The sequence below is a fragment of the Copidosoma floridanum genome, unplaced genomic scaffold (assembly GCF_036245765.1).
Source record: "Copidosoma floridanum isolate Cflo_tuat_1 unplaced genomic scaffold, Cflo_Japanese_pri ptg000019l, whole genome shotgun sequence".
Lineage (NCBI taxonomy): Eukaryota > Metazoa > Arthropoda > Insecta > Hymenoptera > Encyrtidae > Copidosoma > Copidosoma floridanum.
Window position 1 is genome coordinate 20,894,072 of NW_028321896.1, and position 19,981 is coordinate 20,914,052.

At 42.7% G+C, this 19,981-nt stretch overlaps 1 protein-coding gene across 3 annotated transcripts; it reads left to right on the forward strand.

The window, feature by feature from the left end:
- Positions 1-19,978, forward strand: bif (protein phosphatase 1-binding protein bifocal). Of its 3 annotated transcripts, XM_089593264.1 has the most exons (6): positions 1-29; positions 430-817; positions 926-3,658; positions 9,473-9,676; positions 16,130-16,334; positions 17,246-19,978. In XM_089593264.1, exons 2-6 carry the CDS (start codon positions 785-787, stop codon positions 17,467-17,469), a joined length of 3,399 nt encoding a protein of 1,132 aa, XP_089449390.1. In that variant the 5' UTR covers positions 1-29; positions 430-784; the 3' UTR covers positions 17,470-19,978. The 3 variants fall into 3 exon arrangements, with proteins under 3 accessions (XP_089449390.1, XP_089449389.1, XP_089449391.1); XM_089593263.1 differs by having other exon boundaries at positions 430-3,658; XM_089593265.1 differs by having other exon boundaries at positions 430-3,658; positions 17,241-17,307.
- The last annotated feature ends 3 nt before the right edge of the window (positions 19,979-19,981 follow it).

Sequence of the window (19,981 nt, forward strand, 5' to 3'; positions counted from 1 at the left end):
GCCTATTATTGTACTTACATGTCTATGAAGTAGGTACATACTTACGGAATAAAAAAACGAATCTTAAATCTAATGTAGGTACTGACACTTCGGCTCTCGTTAATCTAGTTAGTTGTTGTGTGTGTGTGTGTGTGTAATGATTGAATAAGTCAAAAGATATGGGCAGATGCTGAAAATATTTATATATTATCCACCGGCAGAGACCTCCAGGTGTAAAATACATCATCTGGCACATTGAAACGAGGCATGCCGCGTACTTGCTCTTTTATACACTTGGACAGCGTCGCCTGCTCTTGATGCCTGTCATTTTCCAAGTGCATGTGTTTGTTTGTGTGTCCATTATTCCATAATCTATCTACTCAAGTTGTTCCTATGCAATACGTACCTAAAATGTCAAATTTTATTGAAATAAAAAATGTGTGGTTTCAGGCATGTTTGCGTTTTTGGAGCTGCTGACATTTTTCCTGACTCTTTGAAGCTGGAGCAAGTACACCTACCTAAAACCTGCGTGTTTTTGTGTCGTATGTATAACACACACATCCATACTTGGCACAATATACCTGTACGGCGAGGGACAGAAAGAGAGCAAAAGAGACGCAACTCGTTGATATATACCCCTGCTCGCCGCCCGTGGAGAGGAGAGGAGCGGTGGGCTCTGTCTCTCTCTTTCACTCGGAGCAGAGAGAGCTGGTGATCACGACTTTGCGCACGGAGAGGGGCAGAGAAAGGAGAGAAAGGGAGAGGCTCCTTCGCGCGCTCCGCCGCTTGCCTCCCGCTCGAGAAGATGGCTTCCAGCGGCGCCAGTAGCACCAGCAACGCAGCAGCAGTAGCCTCGACGCTGCAGCAGCTGACCAACTCCTGTCACAGTTCCACCACTGGCAATTCCTTTGATTTTGGCAACTTGGCTTCGGCGTCGAGCCCCGAGGTGCCCCAGTGGAAGCTCGAATTGATCCAGCGCCGCCGTCAGCAGCAACAACATCAAGCCGGCAAGCTTGTTACCGCCACCAGGTCGACGTCCAACTTTACCACCTCCACTTCCACCACTACCGCTACTGCTATCGATAGCAGCGATGCCGCAACAGCAGCGGCGGCAGTAGTAGTGGCAGCAGTTAATCAGTGCGGGACTCATGGTGGGGTCGGCTTAGCCAGTAGCTCCGACGTTGTTAACAGCTGCACCTGCGTCAGAAATACAGTTGCCGTAGCGAGCTCGGGCGACGATGCCACGACGCTGTTAGACGCTAGATATTGCTCCTGTTCGACCCCCGCAACAGTGACAGTAGTATCAACAACAACAACAACAACAACACCAACCAGCCCAACAATGCGCTTCGAAGCGCCAGACACGGCTCCGCTGGCAGCCATCGTCGTCGAGGCAGACGAGCTTAACGGGAGGCCCAAGTGCCGGCCGGGCAAAGAAATGCTCGACATCGTCGAGCTCGCCAAGATAGCCAAGCAGCAGCATCACCGCCACCACCACCATCAGGACGACGGCGAGAGCGACAGCTCCGAGGAGCTCCAGTATGGCCCAGGTATTGTAGACAAGCTTAGGAGCAAGTACCTCAACATGACGCTCAAGGAGATGAACAAAAACAGAGCGAGCGTCCAGGCGTTCAGGAGGGCGGCCAGTCTCGAGGATCTGCTCGACCACAAGGACGAGTCAGCGGAAAAGACCAGGAGGTACGCCAAAAAGAACGTCACGGGGACAGCTGCCAAGGTCGAGAGGTACAGAAACGCGGCCAGGGGCAACGAAACCATGAAGAGGGCCAGAAGCGTGGAGACCCTAATGAGGTGCAACTCTTCCACCGAGGAGAACCACCAGAATCAGCAAACCAATAAGCTCGTGTTGTCCAATGTTTTCAAGCAGGAGAACGATCACATAATCCTGGTGGACAGGACCACTGTTAAAATTGAGAATCGTCTTTTGGACAAGGATAGACTGAAACCTGTCAACAAGCCCAAGAGAATAAAGCCCGTGTTGGCTGAAACGGAGAGACCACCACCGGATCTAGTCAAAACTACTATGCGCATTTTTGAAAGTTCATCAGTGAAAAAGTTAAAGCCAAAGGGTGAAGTTGCTGTTAAAATTGCCACCTTCAAGACTATAAATGACACTTTCAAGGCCCAAAACCAAAAGAAAATCATTCCAAAGCCACCCCTACAGCCCAAGCCCTTTGTCAATGGCAACGCGAAACTCACGACTTCACCACGTAAGATAATACTCACAAGAAAGCCCACCGCAGAGTTGATAGAGCAAAATAGTCAAGAGTCTTATCACAACGATGGCGTCGTAACGGAACCCATAATTTCGTCGGTTTCTCTGGTGGTCAGTAAATTCCAGCAGATCGAAAGGTCTTACTCTCCGTCGTCTTCTCCGGAACCAAGTAAAGTAAGGTTTTCGCCAATACCAAGCCCAGAGCCTTCAGCAGTAAGGGCAAAAGTGTCTTCTCTAGATCTTAAATCGTCGCCCACTGGTAACATGCCACCAATTCCATCACCAAGGACCACACCGCCAAAGCTTCAATCTCCGTTGTCTCCAAGGACAGAAGCCAACGCCAAGCAGCCTTCCATATTTGTACAAAAGTCAAATTCTACTCCACTGACGAGTAAGTACGAGCAGTCCAAGTTGTCATCACCCCTGTCTTCTGAAGTGCCCAAAATAGACTTTGAGCAGAACAAGGACGAGCCTTCCGAGGAGCAGGTAAAAGAGACAGTGTTAGAATTAAATAATCAAAACAGCATGGAGACAGTAAACACGAGTGATGTGGCAAAGTTAAGTGACTCGGCTTCATCCTTGGACTCAACTCTTCTGGTTGAGAGTTTCGACGAGGTGGTCGAGGTGGTCGACAGTCCCAGAACAGTGTCAAAGTCCGCTCTCGACAACATAAGCAAGGCAGGCATGACAGTGCAGTTCAGTTTCAATGACAGTCCATCCATAAAAAGTTACCTGCCCAGACCGGTGGCGTCCACTCCCAATGAATCGGTGGAGGCCTCCTTCGAGTGCGAGCTCGCGTCACCCAAGCTAGTCGAGTGCTGCGCCAGGCTAAAATCACCTTCCGCGGAAAGTCCGAGTACGTCCAGCTTGTCCGAGTTGAACTCGACGACGTCCCTCGAATCGCCCGTCAGAGCAGAGGCTGACGACAAAGCGATCTTCAAAGAAGATCCCCCGAAGGATGGCGCTGAAACAAAGCCCATCGGGGCGATCTCGAGCCTGAGCCTCATAAAATCGACGACGACGACGACTTTCTCGCAAGGCAACGAATCGAAAACCATAAGGAGCCAGAAGCCTGAGTCAAACTCACCCCCTCAAAAGCAGATAGGCATCATACGGCCGCTCGTGTCGACCAAGACCCAGTTGCCCCAGCAAAATCTCAGCAACAGGGAGATCGAGAAGAATTTGATAAACCGCGTGAAGAGCATAGAACAGCAGCAGCAGCAACCTACGAAAGTGGTGGTGAGTTTGAAAAGTGCCGAGGAAATTCAACCTTCGGGCAAGAAGAACAACAACAGCAACAACAACTCGAGCGCCGGTCTGTGGGACTCGAAGCCGTGGAACCAGGCCAACAACACGATGGTATTCAACTTTAGCAACAGAAAGGACGTGCCGGACTACATAGAGAACGACGGCTTGATCATCAAGAGGAAACGCGAGAAGCCAAGGGTAATTATATTTGCGTTGCTCTATATAAAAAACGACATGGTCTCTGAATTTTGCACTTGTTAGGGATGAACCCGAGTATTTAAAAAAAAATTTTTTTTTTTCTTTACACGGCAATGCGTATAATAACGGAGTAGCGGTTTACCGTGGAATCCGTACGGTCAGGAGCTCAGCTGTGGCGGAAAGAGTCCTAAATTAATTTTACGAGCGAAGATTCGCACCGATGGAACGGATAAGCTCGTTCCGCGACACGGTTTACAATTTGTTGACACTGCTTGCGAGGAAAGTAGCACGTCGGCTTTATATACGCGGAACCTGCACTCCACAGCCCCGATGCCTGTGTGTCCCTAGGAACATATACAATATTATAATATATACTCTCACACCTGTATATACACCGTTCTCGGCTCGGCTCTCTCGCTCGGCAGCTGATGTGTTTGTACATGTACATACATCCACGGGATACCATTCTCTCGTTACTTATCTAATCAATACCTCGTTACCCTCCATATACCCATGATTAATTGGTTGTTTTTTTTTTTTCTTTTTGCATTCGCAAGTTGTCGTGCGACCTTTGGGTCGAGTGCGTCGTCGTAGTTTTCCTGCTGGTAAAAAAGCAGACTTGCATAATATCAAATGAGTATACCTCTATATACTGCAGTTTGGAAAAATTGAATGATATTGTCAATTCTTGACGTTGAGACTGGCACAAGAAAAAAAAAAAGGATAATAGCTGTATAGACGCTAGTCTTTCGTCGAGGCGCGCGTTTTTTTTTCGTACGAGTTAAATATCGTGCTCCGATCCTTTCATTGCTATAATGAATATTACATTCGGTAGCATGGCTGCATCGGAAACCGTAGGCATAACCGAACGATCGCCAAAAATATCCGAGATGACGGGGAGAGAAATCGGCCCCTCCGATTGAACCGGCACGAACCACAACGGCAGCTCGAACGAAAACTCGTTTGCCGAGAAGCAGCAGCGGTTGTAGCGGGTAGTGGTGAATTTTTTGTGTTTTCCCTACACGAGAAGTTTCTCCCTCCCCCCGGTGCAGGTAGGTATGCCGAGACTTTGCATTTACTTCCGCCATCGGTTCGCGTCACGACCGCTTCTTTTCTTCAAATTGCCATCCTCGGCCAAGTGCATATATCTATCTCTCTCGGGTGGGCACGTTGTGAAAATTAGTTGGCTCTCGAACACGAGAGGAGGCGAGCGTTTGAAAAGCCATTTCGCGAAGAGAAAAGGAGCGGGTCCCAAAAAGACGGTGTTACTCAAGCGCGCGCCTTTCAAAATCGTTCTCGTTTTACTTTAACGCCCGTTATATTTTATTGCCCATTGGCTCGCTCGCTCGTTATTCCCCAACTTCCCTCTCTCTCTCTCTCTTCTATACCTTTGTGCGCGCGCGTGATTGTTTATTTTGCGTTTCCTGCTTGACGAGCCCTTTCGCCAGCACCATTGCCGCCGTTGTCGACCGAGAACGAATCCTTTGAAGGGTCGTTAAACGGAGAGTTTAACAAAAGCCGGCTCGTACGAAAAATTTACACTCCCTCCCCTCCCTCGACTCTTTTTTCCGCTCGAGTAATGCGTCTCACTCGTTTTGCAAAGCTCCGATAAGTACTCCGATTCACGTAATAACACTTGGTAAGTACAGCGGGCACTTTATTTATTTGCGTATCTTTTACCGCGGCTCATTAAACAAGATTATTATTAATATCGATATTAGCGTTTACCTCGGCATAATGTTGCAACACCATGCGGTACAAGTGCAGGGTAGGTATAGACGCGAGAGAGGCACATACAGGCGCTGGATCGGTGCATGGGAACGTAAACGTGAAAATATTTTAATGCGCGATTTGTCAATGGCGCGCCGAAGCTCGTGTTAAAATATTAGGTTGTACTATATTTATAGAGCACGGAGTATCTCTTTTTTCCCTCACGGGGGAGAAAAAAAGTTGCAAACAATGCATGGATGCAGTTCAACCAGCTCAAGTGGCTGTACATATACGTGCGCGTATTTTGTGGAATCCGAGTTGTTCTCAGACTCGTTATACCTAAGCGCGCGATATACTTATACTTACGAGTATACTTGTATGAGGTGTACACGGGGGGAAAAAAAAAAGTAGACTCGTTTCTTCAGCTCCAGACACAAAGCCCATGTTGGCCGACTGTACCACCAAAGCTCCCACCTGTGCTGCACGCGCTTGCAGTGCTCTCCGAGAGAATAATTATATTTTTGCTGATGGGGAAAATAGACCCAATGGGCGCGTCGTCGTACAACTTATTTAAATTTACCGAGAACAAAAATTGTGCTGTTCAACCGCATTGCGGAGAAAGTCGCTGTAATATCGGGTCGTGTACAAGTACACGCGCGGCAGGGAAATCGGCAGCGATAAATAATTTTCAAGCTACGCATATACACATAGAAGAGTATAGGTACACGTTGTGCGCATTTAGCCGCAGCTGCGTTCGGCCTCCGCTTGCGGTGACTATCGATGAGTAATCGAAGATAGGATATCAATTTAGAGGAAAAAAAAAAACTCGAGGCGGCACGTAAGCCGATACCGATAGCCGAGCTTTTGCCTGTATGGGTATTGTGTTTCCTCGGCAGGTCGCCGCTGTTGATGTATTCACATTTCGCGGCTCTTTGTCATTCGCACGCCTATTTGATTCGATGCTCGTGTGTATGTGTTTGTCGCGAGATGTAACTATACTTGGCTCGGCTCGTCTTGTTTAGCCAAGGCATTTAAACGCTATCGGTGAGAAAGCTCCCGAAAATCGATTATGATACAACGGGTGATAAGCTCATTACAGAATTGTATGGATTACGACTGAGTCATCTTACGTCGTCGACGAGCGGTACGCGGTTATATAGTTTATCACTAATCGCCTCCCTCTCTCTCTCTCTATACGTGATGGGTATATCGAATCAACACTTTTGGATATCTTATCGAGTAAGCGAAGGATCATTGAGCAACAAAAAATGTAGAAGGTGCTCGACATGTTGCTTTACAAAAATGGTTACACGTGTAGTGTATATGCAAAATTCAACGCTTGGAGTCAGGAAGTGTCGTAGTACAAATAACCGTCCTAACAATGGAGCTGAAAAAACGCGCTATTTCACATTAATAAAATTCGTACCGCGACTCTCTCTATTTTACTCGATGATAATTGTTGACCCGAGCAGTCCAATAACGAATATGGGTATTATAAAGTAAACTCACCTGGACTTCTTTGTCTCGGAGAAAGGAAAACAATTTAATATAATGTCGTTGTGAGACTTCATTTCAATGGGACGATTATCCTCGAGAATTACCATTTTCATACTTAAGAGAGAAAAAAAAAAAAGTCAATGTTTATGGTCGTTTGGGGCTCTAGATTTAACGACTATAGGTATACTAGTCGATGAGTTCTAAAAGCTCCATAAAGGTATTTTGGTCAAAAAAGCGACTTCGTTGGCAATCCTAACACTATCTTTTGTACAGAAAAAAAAAAAAAAAACATTCGAAAACACATTTGTTGTGCCACGAAGTAAAAAATCCATCAATGCAAATATACCTTTCAAATATCAAAGTTCAAAACATTTTCATTCCAACAACCCGATATCTCATGTGATATATATACACATATACATTTACGTGCGATATAGCAACTCGATCGTTTGTGGGTATGTATGTATATATATATTAAATGTAATCGAGTTTTCGGCCGAGACTTTAAAAATAGTCCAAAACAAAACTATGTAGTCCAAAAGCGTGTATCGAATGAAATACGTACGATTATCGTGTCGAATATCTTGACGGCCGATAAGAAAAAAAAAAAAAAAAAAAAAGCCTCGCACAACGTATGCACGCGCGTTGGTGTCCGTCATGAAACTTCTGTGAAGCGGAATCGAGAGAAAATTCTTCCCGACAGGCTTCTCGAAACGAAAAAAAAAAAAAAAAAAAAGAAAAAAAAGCCTCTCCATCGCGTCGTGCATAATTTAGACGTATACATGTACGAGTACAGCTATGCTGCTTAACTCTTGTAAATATGTATAAATAACGGAGGAGAGAGAGAGAGAGACTTCGCCAGCGCGTATCGAAATCCAGTTTTGTCTGTTAACAGTTTCGCCTATATGGTAACTCATCGAATCGTAAATGGAGCGATCTCTCGTTCAGCTAGCGGTGTATCGAGTATTACGAAAATCTTGAGAAAGAGGGAATTATATGGAAGGAAGGATGAGAGCTTGCGCGCTGCGCGTAATGAGTTACACATAAATATGTATATAACATAATATGCGTATACAGGTATGCGGCGTAGTGTACCCATATGGTGTATATTGTAGAAGGGCGCATCAGAGATGATAAGTTAAATGCAATACGTAGAGAGAGAACCAACGACAGCTGTGGAGGCTGTTGCGGTCGGCGGAAGCCGATAAGAAAAATAGTAGGTATATAGGGAACGTGGTACAATGTACTTATAAAATGGACAGGAAGCGGAGCCAAGAGAGAGAAAGAGAGCTGAATGCACGGGAGAGAGAGAGAGGCGAAACTGGATGCTTATTTATGAATATATATACACCTATGATGTGCGTGTGTGGGACTTACAGCATGATGGTATGGAGGGACCGTAAAAACCGAGCAGAGCAAGATGACCGGGTCCGTGCAGGGCTGGTGTTATATTTTGTCGACAGTCGTGCACCTCGCATATTACTTACTTGTATATAGTACCTACACATGAAGAGGAAAAAAAAAAATTTCGTTTTCAGCCGGAAGTTTGATTCTTTGTGACCATTTTTTTCACATCACGATTTTATCATTTACGTACCGTAACATTCGGTTGTTGAAAAAAATATTAACAATTCATATTCAGTTGTTTATTCTTTAACTTTTAAACCAAAACAACAACGTTTAATATTTTTAAATTTTAAACAAATTGACCATTAGAGGTTGTGACTAACTAGTTGGTTATTACCTTCAATTTCAAGTAAAATATGACGTGAGTACGTGAATGACAAATGGTCACGTTTTGCTTTTGAAACTTGGGGTTTGAGAGCTTAAGCCGGAACCGTCATATATTGCCCATCCATTTTTCCGTATATAACATGAAAGCATGGATCATCGAAGTAGTAAATTAAGTAACGGAACTTCTTTATGTGTCGAAAACTTCCGAGCCCCAATTGCTTTTCCGCCCAAAGGCGCAAAGTACGACTCGTAAGGAATGACGCCATTCGAACTTTGGGCACAAACTGCACGAAACGCCACTAGCAGTCTATCTTGGAGAAATTGCGTGAAGTTAAGGACAATTCGAATTAGAGTAAAATGTTGCCAGGTATACTTATTTAGGGTAAAATATACGTATTACGAGAAAGAGAGAGAGAGAGCAAACATCTATACATTCATAGAATGAGACCTGAGAACTCGTGAGAATTTCCTTCTGGTTCACTATTGTACTTAGGTCTTACTCTGCATGCGGTGCTGGCCGATTATTTTGCTGTCCTCGCAAGTTCATTGCCACCGTGTGTCTTATAAGGTGTATCGTGTTTTCCCGTGCACACTCAAATAAGAGTGTACCAACACACGTGTGCACATTTATACACACACATATTCGCCTTTCCTCAGTAAATTGTCTTTTGCCTCCACGTAATATGTATGTCCCTTTATACCCGACTCTGTTTTAATGTGACTAGAATTTTTCTAAGAGTAAACAGCATTATGAAGAATAAAATCGCAAAATGAGAGATAATAGATGAAATTAATCAAGCAAGAGGTTAAAAAAAAAATTGTACGTCACGTATATATAAATATTATAATGCTTTATATTGAATATGATTGCAGCAACAACAGCAGCAGCAGCAGCAGTTGTACCAGTCCGTCGACAGCAGCGTTATCGTGTCGAACATCGATTGCATCCAGCTGACCGACGACTCGGACACGGAGTACTCGGCTGGACCGCCCTCCCCGTGCGACGTCGCCTTCTGCAACGACAATATCCTCATCAACGGGCGCAGCAACCTATCCAGATCACCGCGAAACCACAAGGTGGGCGATGTGCACTTGTATACTTTTGCATTTACCCTTTTTTTGTCAGCATCAACACCAACATATACCATAGGGATCTTTAATTTTGTGCAAACACGCCACCTGCACTTGTATGCTCAACAGTAAGTTCAATAGGTAATAATAATAATAGCTCCTTGTAGACATGGGTTTTGGTCACGGGCGATTTCGCCAATTTTTTTGTTTTTCCCCGGATACCCAACTTGGATCGTTCGATTGAAAACAAAAATTAGAAAATGATTTTTTCAGGTATAGTCGTGAGTTTAAATGGCAAGTGCGGAGGAGGAATCGGGTTGGAAAAGCCAATGGGTGAAAATATGCAATCTTCGTAGGTATACTTATACACCTTTGCACGATTACAAAGAAGCCACGCTTGATATTTTAGAAAACCTAATGTGACGGTTCGAAGCGACGAATTCTCGGAAATCTATCGAGCGGGTAATGTAACGCGCGCATCGGGAAAAACCAACGCGCGACCTCGCTTTCGCGCTGCGAGTAAATAAAAAGCCTTTCGCACGATTTTACGCATAAGACCCGCAAACCGGCCCCGTGTACGTATACTTTTTATACACATATTTGCACAAAAGCGCGAAACAAAGTGCGCACGGGTCGCGGGAAAAATTCGCTGGTTGTTTTCCCACATGCATGCATATATATGTATAGCTCAAGCGAAAATGAAAAGCGCCCGTCACAGTCGAGCGGACGTGGATGGCCGAATGAGTGCTCGTCGATCATCCGTTTCGCCTGTCCGAGTTTTGATGTTGTCCATCATCTCTCTCTCCCTATAATATATATACTCCAGAGGGAGAAACCAGGATTTTGCGATTTACTGGTCGAATCGAGGAAGCCTGCCCTCGCGTCGTGCATTTGTTTATAGGTGTAATATACAATACGGATAAAATCATCGTACAAAAGTTGTTTTTTTGTTTTTTTTTTTTAGTGTTGCGCAGGTTGTTGGTGCTATGAAAGTCGATACGGAAATGCATAAACCAAGCCTCGTAACTCGAGCTTTTCATCGATTTTGAAAATTGTCCATCGTTTACTTCCGATGCACTTTCTCCGCGGATAGTTCGAAACGGGACCAACAGCTTGGCAAAAAAAATTATTTTAATCAAAGGATTAAATTTAGGTCTCCGGAGAAAATGGCTTTTGGCACGAGCACTTTGTACACTGCTTGTGGGTACAATGCGCACCGCATCCGCAGTATGGGATCAGAGTTTGGGTCAGTTCTCAGAGCTGTCCGCCGATGTGGGCAAAGGGATCGCCGTATATACCATTCGTTATGCTCTCTTTATTTCCTGTTTTTCGCCCGTACCCTATTGTGCCTACACCCCACGTAGCCTCCTCTCTTCTTTGTGCGCTCGAGTGCTCTCTCTCTCTCTTTTTTACTTCTTTTTCGCGGCCTCTTTGTCCATCAGCCATAATACATATAGTTACCTTTTTGCCATTTGACGACGGGAATTTTTAATCCTCCCGAAACCAAATGGATGTTGAGCTGCCGACTCCGCGAACTGAAAGTTGATGGGAGAAATTGGCTTCGTCACCGATGCTCCAGCGATTTGTACGCCTAGTTCGTCCAGTACCTATTTCCATTAGGAGTAATTTTACCGATTTGCGAGGATTCGTGAAAAATTGCCTGTTTTGTCGTCGTATCGGCTTTCGCTCGTGGCTTAACAATGAGCACAATTTTTTCTAGTCACTCCTTGGGTATTCTCATGTGAATGGTTTACTGTATACTTTTATAATAAAAGATTTGAGAAAAAATTATTTTAAAGCACATTAGGGAATGTTTCACGGGTGTAGAGAATAATATATAGAATAAGTGGCATTAAACTTTGTACATGTGACATCGACCTCTTGAATACCTGTATGATACTTATTTTTTAGTGTCATCACCCGAAATCGACAATACATGTACAATATGCGCTCAAGTATTATCGCGCTATAGTATTGCAAAATAGAAAATTGAATTTTGAACTGAATGTGACAAAGTCTAGTTTTATCATCAAATATTTACTAAGAATATAATATCTTTAAAAATTAATGTTATCACAAGATAATTTCATTAAAAAAAAAAAAAAGATAAAAATTAATTGATATTAGTCTTTCGTTCATACAGTTGTTACAATTAAATAAAAATCGATGTATTGAACTTTTTAAAAACTTTAATTAGTTTTTCTGTGTATTTTCATATTAGGAAAGTCATAATCAGCCATCGTTATTGAATTATCACAAAATTAGTTTTAATTGTATTTTAAAATAAATTAGTAAAAAATTAAAAAGTTGCGTCAATGAAACTATATAATATAGAATATCTGTGATACCAAGTGGTATTTTTCCCTCGAAATGTTTAATGATTTTGTGAAATGTCCGAGAAAAAACTGTTTTTATCGTACGATAAACTTGAGCTGTCGAAAAACATAGTGATAATTAATGCTTGTACGTAATTAAAGTAAACTGTTTAATTGAGCGAGACTAAGAGAAATTTCAAAAGAATAAACTGGATGCCTATTAGTTGGAAGCGTTTCTTATCTGTTATCCAAAACTTTTATTGAATTTTATCACGTGATTATACTACTACGGAGTGTATTAGGTTTATTTATGTCAACACACGTATAGTGACCGTAATAAAATAAAAAAGCCCTTAGGTGCACCTTGAAAGTAAAAATTATTTCTTTCTTTTCCAACAAAAATTAAAAGAACAAACAAAAACGATCAGCGCGCGAACAATTTATCGGAAAATACGAGACGGCGTGTAATTTATTGTGGCTCGTTTGGCGATGAAAAATGTATCGGCTGGTAACGGTACCAAGCAAATTCCGCGCGAGGCAAAAGAAGAAAAACGAAGGGCACCGACAACGCGATTCGTCGCACTCCCTCGGACCCCCTCGCCGATTTCCCCCTCCGGCAACATCTATAATCTAATACACACCGGCTGCCGAGGAGCAAAGGAAGCGAAACTGCGCAGAGCCCAAACTTTTTTTTTCTCCGATATAACCATACACGTGCACGTGGCAAGGATGTCGGTCGGCCTAATGTGCAAGACAGAGTCCTTACGACACTCGCGCGCTGCAGCTCTCTCCACTCAAATAAATGTGCTCTGCTCTGGCGTTGTCTCTCCTTTTATGCGCGTCTTATATGTCGCCGTCCATTGCACGGCAAGGTCGTCGACAACATTGCCCAACACTCGAGGTACTAATGATTTTTTTTTTTTTTTTTTTTTTCCACCGGGCGACGCATCGCAATCGAGTAAAAGGAGCGAGTGATAAAGCAACCCGTTCGTATGTAGCTTCAGCTATCATCAGACCTGGTATCGATCGATCGATCTTACCTCTATATATACGATGTATCAAATGATTTCCGCGATTTCAAAATAACACTCGCTACGGAGACCTACTTACTTACGTCCAAAATTCGAGTCAACCTGTACAGTTCTTATCGATGGCACACTTACTCTTTATTTCCGAATGAGTAATCAATTTGAGTTCAAAAGATGTGTATCATTGGAAGGGGGGGGGGGAAATTACGATACCAGTAAAATATACGGTGCCTCGAGTTGTATCGTCATCGAGTCGGTAGCTCCCGCGAGCCGAACAAAAGAAGCCTCGGATTCAACTTTGGGGGTTCCCGACTCGAGCGGCGTACACAACGGCGTTGGGGGGTGTCTTTCGCGTATCGATTTTTCTCCTCGGGACTCCCCTTCGACATCGCACGGAGAATAAAAAAAAAAAAAGCCAGAGAATGGGAGGAAGGACCGGGCGTCCCCTTTTATTTCGCGGTATACCATCCTCGGCTGCTCTCTTCCTTCCTCCTCGAGTCACGTGTACCCGTACACTATATATACACCACATAGGAGCGTTTCTTCGTACAAGCACTCGGTGGTACTCGACAAAAGAAGTGCGCACATCCATATGGAATCAAGAGTTACGCAGGTATCATCATCGTCATCATGATCCTGCAGCCAAAGAGGGAAGTGGGAAAAAAAAAAAAAAGAGGAAGAAAAGACACGAGCCGTTGTTGTACACCACCGCGGCGCCTGCCTCGGCGATTAACGGGTGTATGCGTGCAACTCTCATTCTGCTTGAAATAATAAGCGATACTGTTAGCGCTCGCGCAGTGCTCAAACGCCGCCGCCGCGGTACTACCGCTAATTGTTAATCGCCCCTGCACACACAATACACACATAATAATATACACACGCTCGTTGCAAGTGTGCAAGTCCAGTGTTTTATATTAAACCTGAACGTGGGCTTTTCTTTCTTTTTTTTTTTTTTTTTAATAGCACCGGGTAAATTATATGTCTACCTTATGTTGGATTATTATACAGTTGCCATGTTATATCTTATGGCGATTACGTATACTTATGTTCCGTTCTTTCTCCCTCCCGCACTTAAATCGAGATACATCATGTAAGTATATTAATTCTTTATATAATTGTACCGGGGACATTTTTCGCATTTTCACGATTGTCGGGTCTAGCGTAAACAATGTATACATACGCCTCATCATCGCCGGGACAATGATTCCCCCTCGTAGTTTACAATGGTGCGACTCTCCGTTGCGAAACCAAATGATAACGCAACGCGTATGACTCGTGTGCGGTTGTTGTGTTGATCTTGTTTTCTCCTTTGCTTTTGAATTGCTGCTTACTTTTCAAAATGGAAAATCGTTAGTATGTGGGTACGAATTTCCCAAGTTGAGCAACTTTTAGAACAGAGACCGTATGTACCTATGTAGGTGCGTTATACGGCAGAGTGTATCGCAGTAAAATGCGGCATGCATATACTTACCTAGTCGGGAATTTATATATACCCCTTATGCGCCTCTCTCCGGCATATATATATATAGGACTATGGGGTATGAGTGCGCTGCGGGTGTTTTAATATTTGATTGGCCGTAAAATAAAATATCCGAGTGTCGAAAAAGCTTTTCATTTTATTTTTTCTCTCTCTCTCTCTCTATTGCTATATTTCTATATGTATGAAGATATAGGTTTACCAAAATTACGTACTTTGGTGTAAACAAAATCATCGGAGGTAGTGGAAAATTCATAAGCTGCACCGTCACGAAATTGAAACCCCGATTCTGTGGATTCCGTATATTAGGTGATGGCACTGCCGAATTAACAAATACTGCTACTAGTACCAACTCGGTCGGGGCGCTCATTTAAGCTTCAGTCCCGAAACAGTTATACCAACAAAACGATTAAACTCTTCTGGCCAGCGGCGCGCGTTGCCCAACTTTACGACAGATTTTTCAGTCTATATAGCCTACATTACCTATCCTATGGAGTACTAACTATAGTCTAGGCATTTTTTTATATCTTCCACCCCATAGCGGCTCGTTGGCGACTCCCCGCACGCGTTACGTACCGATAAAATATAATACAACACGAGCTCGGTGCGCGTGCATCGTGAACGCGGAGGTTGAAGCTCGTGCATCACGTAACGTTACATCAGTCGAGAGATATATGTATATCAAGTTATAGCTGTGTAACGTGACGCCTATTGTTATAATATTTCAAGCACGCGCGCACGTACGCTTGTACGTTATACTCACGCGCGCTCGTGTTTAATAAATAATCATAAAAAAGGGGAGGAGGAGCGATGCGCGCGACAAATCAATCTCCCTCCCCGCCGCCCACTTTCACTGACATTCGACCTTCGCCCACGCGCGCACCTGTGCCCCCCCCCCTCCCCCACATGTATATTTTACGTACCAGGTAAAACAAAAAGGGGAACGAACGACCAGTAGGACGCTACCGTCCGATCTCCTTCTTGCTTGCCTGCGTTGCCGAAAACCCGTGTGACTTTATTATACGGATAATAAAAGAATGGGCCTCTTTTTTGGCTCTCACGGCCAATATGCCTTTTTCTCACTCGCACCCCATTGTAACACACGTGCCTCGGTGTGGCATGTAACGCGTTCGATTCCCATAATTCGGATCAACCTCGGGAAAAGATTTCAATCTCGCTGGTATTTCGACGGCAATATTTTTTGTCTTTTTCCAAATCGAGAGGGAGAGAGAGAGAGAGATATAGGTGTAGATTTATCGCTCGGAATTCGGGATGATTGTGTATGTGGGTTACCCTTTCATCTCGGCGACTCGTACTTACTTGTTTTTTTCGAAAGCCGTAATTTATGAAAATCGGGCGATATCTATGCCGGGAAAAAAAAAAAAAAAAAAAAATGCTACGATCGGTATAGCCAGCAGGTGATCAAACTGTAAAAGCAAGCGATGATCAGGCGAGCCGTTTGAAAAAGAGGAGTGGAGGAGGATCGGTATGTACGAGATCGGCGGTATACCCCACAAACATCTAAACGTGATGTGTATTGTTGTAGCGCCAGGGGCAGGATGTATAAATAAATATACCTATACTATCGACGATAATTATACAAGTATAACTGATGAGGTGTTGTTCTGACGTTTTTCAGCATCGGATCCAATTCGACGACATGGCGACGCGTACCTTCGAGTACCCGAGCGAGACCTCGATGCTCGAGGCCGAGGGCGTCACGGGCGGGAGCAACAGTAGCAGCGGAGGCAGCAACGCGGACGCCGAGACTTCCGCTTCCGAGGACGTAGCGGCGGCGGCATCGGGAGCTGCTCGGCCGAGCGGTACTTTGCCCTCTCTACTCGGTGAGTGCTGCACATCGGAGGAAAAAAAAAAAACCCAAGAATTTCCTATCTCTATACACCTATCCATGTATTGAGTATATATACCTATACACCCGTTGCTCGGGACCCATGCCCACTTGATGTTGTTACAAAACATCATGCTCTCGTGTTTGTGCCGTATCGCTCGACGAGCCTTTTTTTTCCTCGCTCGCGCCGTCTCGAGTGTACTTGGCTGATGTGTATATAATATATATATCCATACCAAGTACGCGGCGTCATTGCTGACGGTAAGACGAGTCAAGTTCACATGGCTCTGCGTCGGAGATTTTTCAACTGCGATTCGCTCGCTCCCGTCGCTGTTTGCAGCACTTCCTCGTCAATTATTAATTATACGGCCGGACCGCCCGTCTTCCTAATTGCTCGCACCTCGTTAGGTGTATTGCTCTCTCGCGATGACGGTTCGTTGGCACTTTTTTTCTTTTCTGAAAATTGTTACTGCCACGTGCATCCACCTATACCACTGTAAAATCTGTCGAAATTTAATGCGTGCTCTACTTGCTACTTTTCTTTTTTTTTTTTTTTCTTGAATCAAACAACTTCCGGAAAGAGTCGTTTCACGCATTTATGCTCATTTTCGTCCCATTACATGGCAATTGTGGAGAGCGCGAGACAATGCGAGCGTCTTTATGAAAATGGCGTAGAAAAATTGCCGACAATCTCTGGATGGATTTAACGCTATTTGTGACGTACAACGAGAGTACACAGCACTACCCATTATAGTTGAATCAACCCGATAACGAGCAGGTCCCGTTTTCACGGGATTACCATTTTGCGTATCGATGTTAATATACATTCCCATTAACCCGCATGCACGATGCTTACCTGTGCTTGATAAACGATTTCTTACGATTATTGAATTACTTGAAGCGTAGGCGGAGGAGGCCTGGCGAGCTATACTCCGAGCAAAGTCGACCTGGCTTCGGAGGGCTTCGAGCTCGGCATCACGCGAGCGAGCGTGTCTACGCTGGCCTCGCCGCAGACAACCAACGCGCCGACACCACACCAGCAGAGCGTCGACGATGAGGTTGACTACCTGAAGCCATCGCAAGACCCCGGCACTTGGGGACAGGAGACGGCCGCGGACATGCTGTACTAGGGCTAGCTAGCACGCGATTCAGCTCAAAATAATTTGTGAGCCGTGATTTTTTTTTTTTTTTTTTTTTTTTTTTTTTTGTAAAATTAGGAAACATTTTTTTACAAAGTTTATTGTACGTATATACAAACAGAAAGAAAGCGAGAGAGAAAGTAAGACATATAGTCGCCGGGTCGGGGCGAACGAACTGAGAGAAGCGCGTTCCGTGGCTCCGTTAAACGGTGCATGGGATCGCGGAGCGACAGATTGAGCGCGCGAGATAGGGTGACGCGCGTGCGATGAACAAAAAAAAAAGGAAGGAATTTTTCGTGGAGACCGGACTCGTTGCATTCCATTATTACTATCGAGCATTTACTTATTGATTTATACGTGTGTTTAGAATAATGATGAAAAATAAATGAATAAGGAGAAAAAATGTATAAGAAGACGAATTCCTCGTAAAACTGCCAAAAGCGAGCGTAAGACTTGCGAAAGTGTACTGTATTAACTTGCGAGCGCGCGACCCTTAATTGAATTATATCCTATCTTCCAGTAATGAAAGGTCAGAGACAGCTTGGCTCGTCTATTTTATTTTTTTTTTTTCCTTTCTCTTTTTCAATGACCATTTGCGCATGAGGACAAAAAATGTAGGGATAAAACACAATACGGTAATTGCAAGTGATAACTTATATACATTTTGAAACTTTTTGAGATTAATTTAAGTTAGGAAATGCTTTATAAATTATGTACTACATCTAGTAAGAGGTCACACATAGATTTTAAACGTATTGATGATAATTAAATTGCTGAGGTTAGCGTTTTCGTTCGGAAACGTAACTTAAAATATATTATTCATCCAATGACTCTGAAAAACAAATGAATTTAAGCGGAGACAAATAATCAACGAGAAATCGAGTTTACTTATAATAATAGTTCGTGTATAGGTATAGTGAACCTCCGTTTGTATGAGAAAAAATTGTAGATTTGTACATTCGATGAATATTCGATGCTTGCAGAGCATTCTTCGCTCGCATCAAGTGATGTTGATCGTCAGAAAAGAAAAATCATACATTAGTTATTTGTATGTTTTTTGTTTTCTTTGCATTTTTTCGTCAGTTATCAAACAATCGACACGATTAAATACGTCAAGATACGAATTGTGCACTTTCGTATATTTTAATCGTTATTCTTCTATATGTTATTTTTTGTCCGAAACGATTTATTTTGAAAGTTATTGCCACACTGCATGTCGTAGAACTAATTTAACAATCTGTTGCATTCTGATGCAAGCTGGTGATAATGAACTTGAATAATTTTAACTTGTTACATCTATTTGTTAATTTTAAGCACATTGAATATTGTACATATATGTTGAAAGTCCTTGAAAAGTTCAAAATTAATTGGTTTATGTAACAAAACGATTAATTTTTTGTCACTAAACTCTAAGATTTTTCAATTTCAAGGATACTGTCTTGCCCCTATTGTTTTGCTTCTGTTTAGTTGTAACTTTTTTTTTGTTTGATAAAGAGACACATGCCATCGAATGTTATGCAAAAATGCAAGTGGCGCCATTAAAGCGAGTGATGCACGTAATTTTTAACTTATTACGAGATCATGGACTGATCATATTATTGTAGGTACAGTATTGAAAGTTTTCATTTATACGTAGAATTCGTCAAAATATCGCCTTGTGGTCCTTATGGTCATTAATTATCATAATTATGTAAGTTATGATGCATTTAATCGTAATTTTGCGTTGTAATAAATTATTGTGATGTCACGAAAATTTCTTTGTCTTGTATGTCAGTAGTAATCGTGTCATGGCATTAGTGTCTTGTATTGTGATAAATTTTTTTTTTTTGAACGCTAAAATGTAAGAGTGAGATTGTGTAACGAAATTATTTCGAAAATCATGAGAATCACGGAAAGCAGAAACGAAAACACTGCCTGATGTTTGCCATGTTACTTTCTCATTGAGATTGTTCAAAAAATTATATCACGAGTAAAAGTTACTCAATTACTACATATTACGAATTTTATCGCGTTGTATACTTCAGACAAATTAAACTTTTTTCGTGTTTCAATCTTAATAATGGTCGGCCAAACTATTTATTCGAATGATATTTTTCAGTGATTGTAAATATTTATGCCTACATAAATATGCTAACTTTAAAAGTAGTCTATTCTACGTAATTGATAAACATAATTCTCTATGAAGAAGTAAATGTAGAGGCAAATAAACATTTTCATTCCTCAAATACAAAATTTTTCGAGAATTTTTGTAAATGATTAAACCATCTCATTCAGTAGTATCATTCATCATTGTTGTGGTTGTAGTTGTAATTGTCATTGTCATTATCATTATCATTATCATTTTAATAATATAAGAATCAATTACTACCTAGTATTAAAATTATTCGTAAGTTGTAATCATGCCCGTAGCTTATGGAAAATAAACAATAATTATTAAGTAACACGTCATAACACTTTTTTAATTATACCCTAAAAAAAAATAAGTATAAATCTATTCATCAGG

Excerpts from the sequence above, each read along its gene's own strand:
- bif (XM_089593263.1), top strand. The coding sequence starts at position 785 with ATGGCTTCCAGCGGCGCCAGTAGCACCAGCAACGCAGCAGCAGTAGCC. Across the intron at positions 3,659-9,472 it reads GGAAACGCGAGAAGCCAAGG|CAACAACAGCAGCAGCAGCA; the intron begins GTAATTATATTT and ends ATATGATTGCAG. Across the intron at positions 16,335-17,245 it reads TACTTTGCCCTCTCTACTCG|GCGGAGGAGGCCTGGCGAGC; the intron begins GTGAGTGCTGCA and ends CTTGAAGCGTAG.